General features: G+C 42.4%; 1 protein-coding gene across 1 annotated transcript in view; it reads right to left on the minus strand.

The window, feature by feature from the left end:
- Nucleotides 1-11,161, minus strand: part of LOC106579877 (leucine-rich repeat transmembrane neuronal protein 4) — a 33,159-nt gene extending 21,998 nt beyond the window's left edge. The window contains exons 1-2 of the mRNA XM_014160205.3: nucleotides 10,470-11,161; nucleotides 7,291-8,884 (exon numbers count right to left, since the gene is read on the minus strand). Of these exons, the coding sequence (XP_014015680.1) occupies nucleotides 7,335-8,884; nucleotides 10,470-10,503 (1,584 nt within the window). The 5' untranslated portion in view covers nucleotides 10,504-11,161 and the 3' untranslated portion in view covers nucleotides 7,291-7,334. The remainder of the gene's footprint in view (nucleotides 1-7,290; nucleotides 8,885-10,469) is intronic.
- Between the last annotated feature and the right edge of the window lie 2,729 nt (nucleotides 11,162-13,890).

Raw genomic sequence — 13,890 nt, forward strand, 5'->3', positions numbered from 1 at the left:
AACATAAATTGTTTTGATATTAATATATATAAAACATGTCAAATTCAGTTCAATCTCTCAGCAATTTCATTTAGTTATGAAAGAGCCTTTGTTTGTTCATTTTCATACACGCACTAATGCACGCATGCACACATACACAATCCAGCTTGTCTCTCGCTCATCTCATTCTTGATCATTAGTACACAGATGGTCGCACTGTATTTCATTATGTCTGTTCAATTTGGGTGCAAATGTATTTATTTTAACAACTTAACTTCTTCCTTAACTCTCATGTTAACACTCACTGGATAGTCTACCAGTCTCTTGCTAAGCATGCCCTCCATACTTCCTGGATGCTGGCCTTCAATCCCCCAGAAAGAGATAGGGATTGACTGAGATCCAGAAGAATTGCCAGAAACAGGGGAGTTCAATAATGTCCAACATGCATAGGGAGAGAGATCGATACAAAATTCTGATCTTCAATTGATTAAATGCATCTGTTCTCTGCTCCAAGGATAATCTCACCCACTGATTTATTTGTGCGGAGAATGTTTTACAGAAGATGCAATATTGATCTCTCTCCCTTTCCACCTCCATCCACTTTCACAGTGGCTGTGTTTAGACAGGCAGTCCAGTTCTGATCTTTTATTCACTAATAGATCTTCTGACCAATCAGCTCTGAAAAAGATCTGATGTGAAAAGATCTGATGTGACTGGTCAAAAGACCAATTAGTGGAAAAACGATCAGAATTGGTCAGCCCTTGTGTCATTACAAAATGTAATGTCACAACAAAACTAAATGGCGCACATGACAACGACATGGATGGAGCGCAGAAGAGCAATAAAGTCACATGAGGTCCTTGAGCGCTACAAAAAGCTGAAGATGTCAGCACCACTGATGTACAAAACCTTATCAAACTAAATTATAACGCAAATGAGTGACAACAGGTTTACTGGTACCCATAATTAAAGTTCTGGATCTGATTCTGATTCTTCTTTGCAAAAAGAGTTGGAAATATAACATTTTCCATTGCCAAAAATGACATCTATTGATGTACTATAGGCTGTAAGAAGCTGTGACTGTGAGGTTAAATAAGGTAAAAATGCTAGACAACAACGCATACCTGTAAACGGCAGGTAGTCTAGTGGTTAGAGTGTTGGGCCAGTAACCAAAAGGTTGCTGGATTGAATCCTCGAGCTGACAAGGTACAAATCTGTCATTCTGCCCCTGAACAAGGCAGTTAACCCACTGTTCCCAGGTAGGCTGTCATTGTAAATTAGAATTTGTTCTTAACTGACTTGCCTGGTTAAATTAACAATGGGTCCATCATTATCAGTCAAATAGATTTCCTTTCAAGAAAAGTGATCAGTATCTAGGACTGGGTCATGACATCTCCATTCAGATTAAAGGATTCATCTGAATAATGGTATCATGCACTAGTAATTGAGTACTGTTGAGGAATATTTGGAGGATGCTGTCTACCTGTGTCTGATTCAGCCATACTCTAACCACATTTCTTTAAATCGAATCAACGTCTACAATACAGAAACACTTTCCTTGATTTCAAAGTGATACTTGAGATAGAAAAAGACCAGCGGAGCCAAAGAGGGTTTTTCTCTATCATTAAATCTCCCTCTGTACTGAATTCCTCCCCAATCCTTGAGATAGCATCTTGAAAACACTAACTGCCAGCTTTTACATTACAAAGTCAGAGGGAGGGCAAAAGTAGAATGTGGAGACAAGAAAGTAGGGCTATTGGGGCTTGAAATGTTTCCACCTGGAAATGGAATGTGCCCAACATGTCATTAAAATCTTAATTGTCTCATATTAATAGGACATATCTCCTGTGTTTATACTCACTCTGCACAGTGATGTTTGGCATATAAGATATCATATTACATTTCTAACCGCTCTGGCTGCCCCTTGAGGAGAGAGGACAAGGGATAACAGAGATGTGGAAAAAACTCTGCTCTTTTCATCTGCAGGGCTATTAGTTATTCTAGCCAGAAGAACCCCTAAGTAAGTCCTCCATTTAGTGTTCCCATACCACATTCCCATATGAAAGCTAGATAGTGAGGACGTCCTCCAGACTAGAAGCTGTTCTGCACCTGTGCACTTAATAATGGATGACATTACGTTTAACATTCCAGAGGTGGAACCAGAGGTCCCCGAGTGGTGGGGCAAATAGAATTCTCTGGTAATCTAACCAGGTAAAACTCTAGACTAGGGCTGTGGCGGTCATGACTTTTTGTCAGCCGGTTATTGTCATTCAAAAGACTGCCGATCTCACGGTAAATGACCGTTAATGAACATAAACAAGTTTAGCATCTCCACACCTCCATGCATAGGCCTAGAAGCTGCATAGCCTACAAGCCGCTGAAGCGCGACTTTGGAACATCTACATTTAGAAAAGTCTAAGAAATCAATTTACTATACACCATCACAATAAATCTATCATTTATTTTAGTCAGGTCTAAAGAAACATTATGATATGAAGAAGAAAAAAATTCAGAGGAAGAGAACATGAATTGGCCTACTGCATGTTATCTGGCTATGCTCCATGCCAAAGGTTGTAGGCTTGTTCATTTAGCAGACAGGATATGCTTATAAGTCCGGTGCCAGTATTTTATATTATATGATTTTATAGTAAAAATAATATAATTGAACTTAGCTGAATAAAGAATAATAATAATAATAATTTCCATTCCGGAGTGAGTGTGCATATGAAGTGGCTATGTTGAGCGTAAAGCGATAATTTGAAACAGGTCCTATATATGCCAGATTTAGAGTTATTTGGCAACTTTAGTTGTGAATGATACAAACCTGAGAATGTCTTAGAAATCAAACCATATATGGGCTGTATGGTGCGACTATAGCCTATTGATGATTTGAGAATGTCGCAACAACAAAAAACTTGAGCTCTGTTCCTTGCCTCACACTGCACAGCTGTTCTCTCCTCAAGTGATCAGATTTTCACCCATCAGACTATTCTCAATTTAATCTTTGTTTTTAAAGTGGAGCTGTGCTTAATAAGAGCAGCTGAAAAATAAATATAAGAACACTTATTTCAGTCCATGCATCAACCACTGTGTGAGGAGGATGCTCTCACTGCGCAACAGATGATATTCAACCCAAACTCTGTATGTCATGGGCTCTCCAACCCTGTTTCTGCAGCTAACCAGTGCTTCATTTGGGAAACCAAGTGAAATCTGTTCGGGAACATCGATAGCAATACGTTTTTCGCAATGAAACATATAACTGTAGACAGCCTCTCCGAGCGCTCGAGTAAGGAATGAAGGAGACAGAGGAGATGGATGGTGAGATATTCTGTATAGCTAATTAATTATGAAAATATAAAAAGTCCCTATTAGTAGGCTATCAAAATCAAATACAAATGTCCTATAATTGTAGGCTAACTGTGAGCCGGCCAGCACAATCCATGAACCAACAGCATCATCTAGGGCTATATGTTCTCTCCCAGACTCGTGGAAATACATTTTGGAGTGGAGCATAAGGTAACCAGCCCATTGAGGTAGCGGCAGGTAGCCTAGTGGTTAGAGCGTTGGCCAGTAACTGAAAGGCTGTTGGATCGAATCCCCGAGCTGACACGGTAAAAATCTATCGTTCTGCCCCTGAACAAGACAGTTAACCCACTGTTCCCCGGTAGTCCATCATTGTAAATAAGAATTTGTTCTTAGCTGACTTGCCTAGTTAAATTAAGGTTAAAAAAAAATCCAGTATGCATAATAATACAGTCCACACTCAAAGCCGATTGCTCAAATGTGTTACATTTTGGAGTATAGGCTAGACCAATTATGTACCAAAGACATCTGAAATTAGTTTTATTTTATGTTTTTTTTGCAATGCGTAATATGCGGTAGTCTATGTATTGTATAACAGCAAAATTATTTTATTCAGGGGGGTTTTCGGGCCTGGTCTCATAAGCCTATGCATAAGATCTAATATGTTAATGAGTGTTTTGAATTAATCATCACCTTAGAATGCGCTGTCCATTTCGTTGTGTTGGGCTTTCAAATAACAATAGAGCCCTGTGTACCAGGCCTTTAGGACCTGATGGAGGGACACTAGAGCCCTGAGTACCAGACCATTAGGACCTGATGGAGGGACAATAGAGCCCTGAGTACCAGGCCATTAGAACCTGATGGAGGGACAATAGAGCCCTGTGTACCAGGCCTTTAGGACCTGATGGAGGGACAATAGAGCCCTGAGTACCAGACCATAAGGACCTGATGGAGGGACAATAGAGCCCTGAGTACCAGACCATTAGGACCTGATGGAGGGACAATAGAGCCCTGAGTACCAGACCATTAGGACCTGAAGGAGGGACAATAGAGCCCTGAGTACCAGGCCATTAGGACCTGATGGAGGGATAATAGAGCCCTGTGTACCAGGCCTTTAGGACCTGCTGGAGGGACAATAGAGCCCTGAGTACCAGGCCTTTAGGACCTGATGGAGGGACAATAGAGCCCTGAGTACCAGGCCATTAGGACCTGACTATCATTAGTGAGTTGGGTACTACCAAAGCATGACCAGACTTTACTGCAGTCATGACTCATGACTGTGGGTGTGGCGGTAACATGGTCACTGCAACAGCCCTACTCTGGACCCAGTAGGGTATGACAGTGATTAATCAGTTGTAACAAAGTTCTATATAGGCTATGATAGGACCAGAGTTTTTCTAATCAGGTCACATGGTTTTAAAAAACTCCTGGAAATACTCCTGGCCCTGGGGACGATGAAAACCCTGTCAAACTGCAGCAACCTAGTAATTATACTAACAGGTGGGTTTTCTATACACAGACACAGAGACAACAACTACGATTGGGCAAAAGAACTCACAGGGTTGAGCTTGCTTTTTGCAGGTTTGCATAATTTAGGCCAGGGATGAGCAACTTTGATAGAGGTGGGGGCCACAAAAAAATCTGCGCTCATCACAAGGGACCACATTTACCAGTGGAAATACTTCTTTCCTTTATATTTTCTTTTTTTATAAAGAAAATCATACTTTCTCATCTTCTGGTTGCTAGAGACGTGACCCAGTCGTTCGTTCTTTATGTTCCGTTGCAATGCTCACTGGCAACGTTCTTATCCCTCGATAGCTAACCATCTAGCTACGGCTAACACAGTAACAGTTACATTTTTAATGCTTTCGCATCAATATTGGTGGGGCACTGTGGTGGGGCACTGCTAGCCTTTTAGTTACCAGACTGATTACTGCAGTAGTGAAACAGAATCAGAGGGAGTCAGAGGGAAAGGTGCAGACTCAAGTGGCAATCCCTGGGCAACGCATGCCCTGTTAATAACAATCTACCAGTCTGTTAAAAGCCAACAAGCAGCAGGACAGGGAAAGACTGATACATGGCATCAGAGAAATAAAGGGCAAAAGTAAAAGTGCCTGATTAAGAATGGGCAAATGATTTAGTCTTCTGTCCGACTTCCTCTCTCAATCCCTTAGCATCTACACTCTTAGAAAAAGGGGTTCTTCAGCTGACCCCATTGGAGAACCCTTTTTGGTTCCAGGTAGAATCATTTTGGGTTCCATGTAGAGCCATCTGTGGAAAGGGTTCTACATGGAACCCAAAACGGATCTAGTTGGAACCAAAATGGTTCTACCTGGAACAAAAAGGGTTCTTCAAAGGGTTCTCCTATGGGGTCAGCCGAAGAACCCTTTTAGGTTCTAGATAGCACCTTTTTTTCTAAGAGTGTAGCTGTGGTCCCGAGAAATGGTCATGTAAAAAGAAAACCAACTATGCAGCATGAATTTCCATCTTCAGTAGTCAAAATATGTATGCCATGGCTTTAGTTTTGATAAGTATTATTGCACGGTATACTATAATACTGTAGCTGTAATAGACTGGGTTAATCTGATTAGATGCCTTGTAATTCAGGGGGCCAGAGGGACATAATATCAGTTTACATTATTGCTATGCTCAATTTGTAAGGCTTCAGAGTAAGTGATTTGCTGGGGCTCCCTATGTCAGAAAAAAATAATCTGGTGGTGCTATTACACAATGTAATAAATAAATGAACTGATGACAATAAATCTGATTACTCTTTTATCAAATGAGGCTTTGAGAGACATCAGAGGAAATACAGGTGTTTGGCTACAATAGTGGTGATATGTTGAAGGGTAGAAGTAGTATTGGGAATACATTTGAAGTCCATGAACCTTCTTTCCACTTTACATCTCCTCCTTTACTTCCCTCCCCTCCCCCTCTACAGTATACATTCCTCTATGACTCAGTTCTAAATCACTCAGTGTAGCTCACTACACATTGGATACAATGCACATTGACGGCCTCTTGCTCAGTCTCAGATCTCCAATGAAGACTTCCAATTTACTGTAATAAAATCAAGGTCCATCTTACTGTAAGAAAACAGCCTGACTGCCATCTTACAACATCAAGGGCCTTTGTGATGGCTTCTGGCCTCTGCTTAGTGCCTGACTTTGCTTCTCTTTGTCTAGAACCAGAAACATCAAGTGACAGAGGCATAGCGAGAGACAGAGAGAGAGAGACAGGGCCAGGTTTGAGATGGTAATGTAGATAGAACTTATCTTAAAAGAAACAGACTGTTTTGCACTGAGGATCTTCTGTACTTGATAATGCAATACCTTTACTGAGTTTTATTTTCATGTAATACCCCAGCCATTACACCCGAGAGGTGTTAAAGATATAGCCTCTGTCTATTTATCATGACATTTTAAGTCCATGAATCGATTTATCACTATAAAGAAAGTAAGAGAGAGAGAGTTCAAATAAGACAATAGTGACATTCAGTTCACACTATCACATACAAATTAGGAAAGCACAGTGGGAGAATACCAACATTCTTTGAATGCAATGTATAAAAACAAACAAAGGAGTCACCAATCAAGATTCACTTGAATCAAGTATTTACCACAAACACAGCCGTTGGCAAGGTAGCAAATACACACATGATAGGAAAAGAATCACTGCATAGTGACTTGATCTGGCATGTCTCACTTTTTTGATGAAGTTATCATTCTATTTTGCCTACAGTGCACTGTAAGACAAGAATTCAAATGGGAGTGCAAGAAAACTTGAACTTGAGCTTCACTCTCTAACTCTCAATCAATTCATGATGCTTATTGTTTAACAGAGAGGTAAACTGTACTTTAAATGACCTGGGTTTATCTGAACCACCCTGGCATGCAATGACTCAAGTCACCATGCACTGACTCATATTTCCTATCCAACAAACAGACACAGAAAGAGGATTAAAAAAATCGAACATTTTTTTATCCCCAAAATCACTGAGAAATTTACCTCTCGTGCCTCGCAGTGGAAATGGATTTTAGGAGGGTGACGCATCATACCTCACATTCTCTGGATCCTGAGATTGTGTATGTGTAGGGTCCAGTCCCATTAACCAGCACCTCCATAGTTTCAGAGTTTGCAGGTTTGTAGTCCACATAATACTCTTGCAGAGGCAAGCTGAGGGTGCGTTCTGTTTCCTGCACCTTTTTCTGCTGCTTTTTGACCATGGAGCGCTGCTGGAGTTGCTTAATGCTGCTGGGGTAGCGCTTCCAGGACACATAAATAACCAGGAGAATTATAGTCACCGACAGGAAAAGTGCCACACAGCCAGCAATAATCTTATGGAAGGATACATACTCAAAATCCTGCTCTGGGGTGGTAGGGGAGACCCCAGAAGGGGAGGGGATGGCCGTACCACTGCGGGTCAACTCCTCATCAACCCTGGACAAAGTGGGAAGGGGCAGGAGCTCAGACTGAGATGGGGTGTTGAGGGAGGCTGCGGTTGAGACAAAAGGGGTGGTGGGAGTGACCTTACAGATACTAAATGTTTCTACTGCATCAATCACTTTTTCTCCCTGGGCCTCCTTAGGCCCAGCACAAATCATAGTGGTCTCCTTGTTCCCCTTGAAGTTCCTCAGCCAGGCCACTAAGGGGCAGATGCTGGGGCTACAGTACCACACATTACCAGCTAGGCTGATGGTGGTCAGGGAGATCCAGGCATCCACTGTCTCCTGGGACATGTTGCTAAGCTTGTTGGAGTCCAAGTTCAGGGTCTGTAGGTTGGGGAGACATTGATATGTACTGGAATCCACTATCTGCAGTTCATTTCCAGAAAGGTCCAGCTTTTGCAAGGCCGTCCATGTCCAGGTTAGACCCTGGCTTATTGACTTAATTCGGTTCCATTGCAAATAGAGTGCCCGCAGGTTGGTGAGGCGGGGAAAGTGAGAGAAGTTGATCTTGGAGAACTGGTTGTGTTCCAAATGAAGTTCGATCAGCTTGAGCAGCCCAGCAAAGGCATTTCGAGTGAGGCTTCGCAATCGATTATAGCCAAGATCGAGAAACTCCAAATTCCGCAAATCCTGAAAAACCCGCATTGGGACAGTTTTCAGAGAATTGGACCGCAAGTGGAGACTAAGCAACTTCCGCAAGCCCAGAAATTGACTGGGCTGGAGGGCTTGCAGCTTGTTGTAAGAGAGGTCAAGATTGCGTAAGTTAGGGACAGTATGGAAAGTGTTGTTTTGTAGCTGTGTGATCTTGTTAGAGCTGAGAATCAACTCTTTCAGCCTCCGTACCCCATGGAAGGCTTGGCTGTCCACTGAGTTAATGTAGTTGTGGTCGAGATAAAGCCAAACAAGCTGACTGAGGCCTGAGAACTGACTAGCGCTGAGATTCACTAAGCTGTTGTAGCGCAGAGAGAGGCCCTGGCATCCCACAGACACATTGTTTGGCACGTCCCGAAAGGCATTGGATTCACAGTATACTATTTTCCCATCACATCTACAGCTTTGAGGACAGGGGCGCTCACGAACACTGATTGGAGACGCTAGCAGCCAGCCCTGCATCAACAATGGGATCATGAGCCATCTATCTCGCATCAGGGATCCTGCAGAAATGGGGGTGGGGGGGGGTGAAGATAGGGACACTCAAAAAGTGCATACATTTATGTCAGTAAGCATACTGTAATTCAAAATGAGAGCATGCTGAGAATAAACATTTTGACACTGTGAATGAAGTGGGAGGGGAAATATTATCTACAATACATTTTTAGCAATATTTGCTTAAACCAGCCTTCTCAACTTTTTAGGGGACCAGCAGGCTGTGGTCCTTCCTGCTTGGAGAAACACTTACATTCAAACTAGCACATAAGATAAATCAGTGTCATCCCAGATGTTTTGACACACACTGAGGTGCCTGTCCACGGTCAGAGATTGAGAAACCGTGATCTGAATTAAAGTACCGTAACTATGGGTTGTTTAGGGAAATAGTGGAGAGTGATTGTGGTATTTTATGGTAAAAAACATCTAACCTAAATGCAAGAGCTGCATGCTGCAAGAGATCAGCTGCTAGTGTGCTTTTTTACATGAATTAGAAATGACATCCATCAACATTGAATTCCTGTGGGTGATATTGAGAGTAATGTGAGGTAAAATGAAAGGTTAGTATTTCAAGAGGGATAGCAACTATAAAGGAATCATGCTCTATAATTATTTTCAATAAACTATTATGATTAAGACAATGGCAAGCAGGAATATCTGTAAATTAAAAGATAATTGAAGGGGATCTGTAATTTCAAAGAATCTATTAGCCAATCCTCAAGCCACAAATCTATTGGGGCATAAAACCTGTTGTAAAAGTGGTGACCTTCAGTCTCACATACCATAATACTTTCATTGAAGTAATTGGACGTTTTATGTAGTACTATATCATGGGACAATAGGACAGCTCAGTTGTGTATAAATGCAAATAAAAAAACTGAGACAGAAGAAGACTAAAGAAGAGTCTAGGCTAGGCAACGTTTCTGGTTAGTAATTAAACAGAATCAAAGCAATTCAAATCAGCACCTGATTCCTTTGACTTCTTTATTAATTACGGTCTCTATGTAATGCATTGCATTATGCTAATGAGAACAGTATCAAAACGGCATCCCATGAAGGCAGATTGAACACTGATGAGACCAAAAACATAGGAAACCTGTTGATCAAAGTGAAGACTATTTATTTATATCAAAGCTGTATTATGCCTACTGGCCATAGCCTGCCCTCCTAAGCAAATGGAGTTGCGGTTACAAACTCTACAAAACCCTTAAAGTTATCAAAGCTATAAGTTAATAGCAAGACGTTTCAGATGCAGAAATGCTGTCTGCCTGGTAGGCTAATTTCATAAAGGCCGCTAACCTAGCCTACAACTGCGGCACATTCGCATTAGCATGCGGCAGATTGATAATAGTGTTCCCTTCATGAGGGTCTGCATGGCATATTATGCCTCTAGGGATTTTTCTGTATTATGTTCGGGAATTATAGGACTTTTAATTATATTCCAATAGCATAGGAAATACATAACACATTACTTGTCACAATAGCCTAATGTAATCAATGTCGTGATTCGTTTGTCTTTGAGCGGTTGCCTTGCCTTCCATGAGAGCAATGTAGTTGGGCAAATGGAACACATTTGTATGATCTTCAACATACCCATCATGTTTTCGTGGTGTCGGCTCCTTTTCATAGGTTAGAGCCCTCTGATGCTTGACTCCAAAGCCCGCATGTCGCGCGCAGTCCTCACTTGGTTGGACAAATAGCCTAACCAACACAGCTGAACTAGCCCGCTCAACGAAGCCAATGCAGCCACTTTGCTCCTCGGCCAAACGGACTGCACTGCAGAGCTACTGCTTTGCTTTAAAGTCTTTTAAGTATGGAGTAGCCTTATCTATCCTTATTTCAGTTGCATACCACGACTCAAAGTATATAAGCAAATAAAAAGCACTGTAGTCTATTCAACAGATGACGACGGAAAAAGCCCATTAACCGCATATAGTCTACCTTGAAAAAATACACTTTAAAAATAAGTTTATATATTTTATCTGCGGTTTGAATCTAGAACAAGCAACACAATACGCTGATATTCCCAGTGTAAGCGTGTATTCCAGTCAGCAAGCACCAGTGTATGCGTGAGATTCAACCAAGCGGATTACTGGTTTTTGCTGTAGCCTAAAGTATTTGCCGTGTTTCGCCTTTCTCGCTCTGTAGTCTGGTCGCAACTGGTCCTGATGAGAGAAAATGAATAATCGAGTGCTGGCAAATGCTCGTGCGCTCAGACTGCAAGACAAGGATAGTCGGGATGCCCTCTTCTGGTCATATCGCGTGCCTCAGCAGTGTTGCCATCGAATGGATGGATAGGCATACACAAACTAAATGAATTGAAAATTTTTGTATGTTTTTGCACAATTAACTAAACGCTACTTTTTAGGGATGTAGGCTTAACGATTCACCGACAGGGTTGCGCATCCGTCCCAGCTTCAAATGTTCAACATCGGCAGAGTGCGTTGGGGACACCAAACCAATCCAAATGTAGCATGCATCGTCAGAAAATGATTGAAACGTTACGAATTGCCAGTTCATGATTTCTTTTGTTGCTCAAAATACTTTATTTTTTACCTTCCGAAAATACCTCATCTTTTGAGAAAACTGGGTCCTCCCCTTCAGCGTAAAACTAAGCATGTCATTATGTTGACAATCATTGATGTACAAGTAATTTTGTATGCCGAACAACCCCAGGCAATATCTGTAGCCAAGTCAAACTGCGCGCAGTGCCAACGAGCACTGACCAATGAGAGGTAGGCCTATTTCTAAACTGACACATCTGAACCCAAGGCCCCAACCGCTAGGGGGCCCTCATTGATATTGTTCGCCACTCTCACACAGATATAATTTTAACATGACATAAATGATGGCAAAATGTGTAGAATTTCAACTAAACCCAATGGCAAAATCTTTAGAATTGAATTTAACTGCAATTTTATCTCTCCGACCCCATGGCAAAATGAGTTTAGTAGAATGCCGCTGGAGGGAAAAGCTGCCATTTTACCAGTTGTGCAATTTTTTGTATTTTTTTTCACTGATCGTAACTTTATTTGTACATAACTGAAAAGAGCTTCTGGACATCAGAACAGCTACCTCAATTTGGAGGAGGACTTCTACTTCAATGAGTCAGAGGTGAAAGACTTATTGATTATCCCGGATCAGGCCCAAATCCCTGACACTCGAAGTAGGAAGGAGACGGCGCTCTAGAGGCCAGCGTGAGGGATAAATGTCGAGACTACACTGGAGAGTGGATAAACAGCCTCTACCCTCCATTCTGGTGAACGGGCAATCACTGGAGAATAAACTGGGTGAGTGCCGTTCGAGACTATCCTATCAACGATTACAATAAGTGTAGACCTTACAGTGAAATGCTTACTTACAAGCCCTTAAGCAACAATGCAGTTTTAAGAAGAAGAAAAAAAGTGTAAAAATAAATAAGAGTCAGTGTGCAGGGGTAGGGGTTAGTCGAGGTAATTGAGGTAGTATGAACATGTAGGTAGAGGTAAAGTGACTATGCATGAATAATAAACAGAGAGTAGCAGCAGCGTAAAAATGGGGGTGGGGGGGACAATGCAAATAGTCAGTGTAGCCATTTGATCAGCTGTTCAGGAGTCTTATGGCTTAGGGGTAGAAGCTGTTAAGAAGCCTTTTGGACCTTTTGGACCTCTCTGCTACCGCTTGCCGTGCGGGAGCAGAGAGAACAGTCTATGGCCACACTGCCAGGTCTCTGACCTCCTCCCTATAGGCTGTCTCATTGTTGTCGGTGATCAGGCCTACCACTGTTGTGTCAATGGCAAACTTAATGATGGTGTTGGAGTCGTGCCTGGCCATCCAGTCATGGGTGAACAGGGAGTACAAGAGAGGACTGAGCATGCACCACTGAAGGGCCCCCGTGTTGAGGATCAGTGTGGCAGATGTGTTGTTACCTACCCTTACCACCTGGGCGCTGCCCGTCAGGAAGTCCAGGATCCAGTTGCAGAGGGAGTGCAATAGAGATTGAGTCATCTTTGGATCTGTTAGGGCGGTATGCAAATTGGAGTGGGTCTGGGGTTTCTGGGATAATGGTGTTGACGTGAGCCATGACCAGCCTTTCAAAGCACTTCATGGCTACAGATGTGAGTGCTACGGGTCAGTAGTCATTTAGGCAGGTTACCTTGGTGTTTTCGGGCACAGGGACTATTGTGGTCTGCTTGAAACATGTTGGTATTACAGACTCGGTCAGGGACAGGTTGAAAATGTCAGTGAAGACACTTGCCAGTTGGTCAACACATGCACAGAGTACACGTCCTGGTAATCCATCTGGCCCTGAGGCCTTGTGAATGTTGACCTGTTTAAAGGTCTTACTCATATCGGCATGATGCTCTCGTGCATGCTTCAGTGCTGTGTGCAATGTGTGCAGCCTCATGGGTCTCCCGGTCGCGGCCGGCTGCGACACAGCCTGGGATCGAATCCGGGTCTGTAGTGACGCCTCAAGCACTGTGATGCAGTGCCTTAGACCGCTGCGCTACATGGGAGGCCAAAACTTGAAACTTGAATGCAGAAAACATAGGTTGTGTTCCTCTGCTCAGACGTTGCTGACGCATTCCAGATCTTACAACGCCTGGATGGGTATTTCACTCATCAGCTAACCACATTATATGTTATAGCAATCTGGTGCTCGACGGCACAGTCGATGACATGGCACGCAACCATTGGTTGATGCATGCAATGTCTGAGCAGGGGATCAAAACCATATACAGGGGAACTGATGACCCAGGATAGATGACACATTGGAGGAATTACCATGAATTGGGGAGGGATGGAGAGGAATGGAGTTCCATCACAATATAATGTCCAAATCCAAATTGTACACTTGTAGTATTCAACCACATTTTGAACATCATAATACTTATTTACATAATATACATATTGGAGACAAATAACCAACACATTTTAGTTCATTTTGTTTCTTTTGGAAACCAGGGTTTTAAAAAGTCTAATTCAGCTCATGTAATCACGTCTCATTCTGGGATTGGAGCCCAGAGCAAATGGA

This window comes from Salmo salar, chromosome 20 (genome assembly GCF_965601325.2).
Source record: "Salmo salar chromosome 20, fSalSal1, whole genome shotgun sequence".
Lineage (NCBI taxonomy): Eukaryota > Metazoa > Chordata > Actinopteri > Salmoniformes > Salmonidae > Salmo > Salmo salar.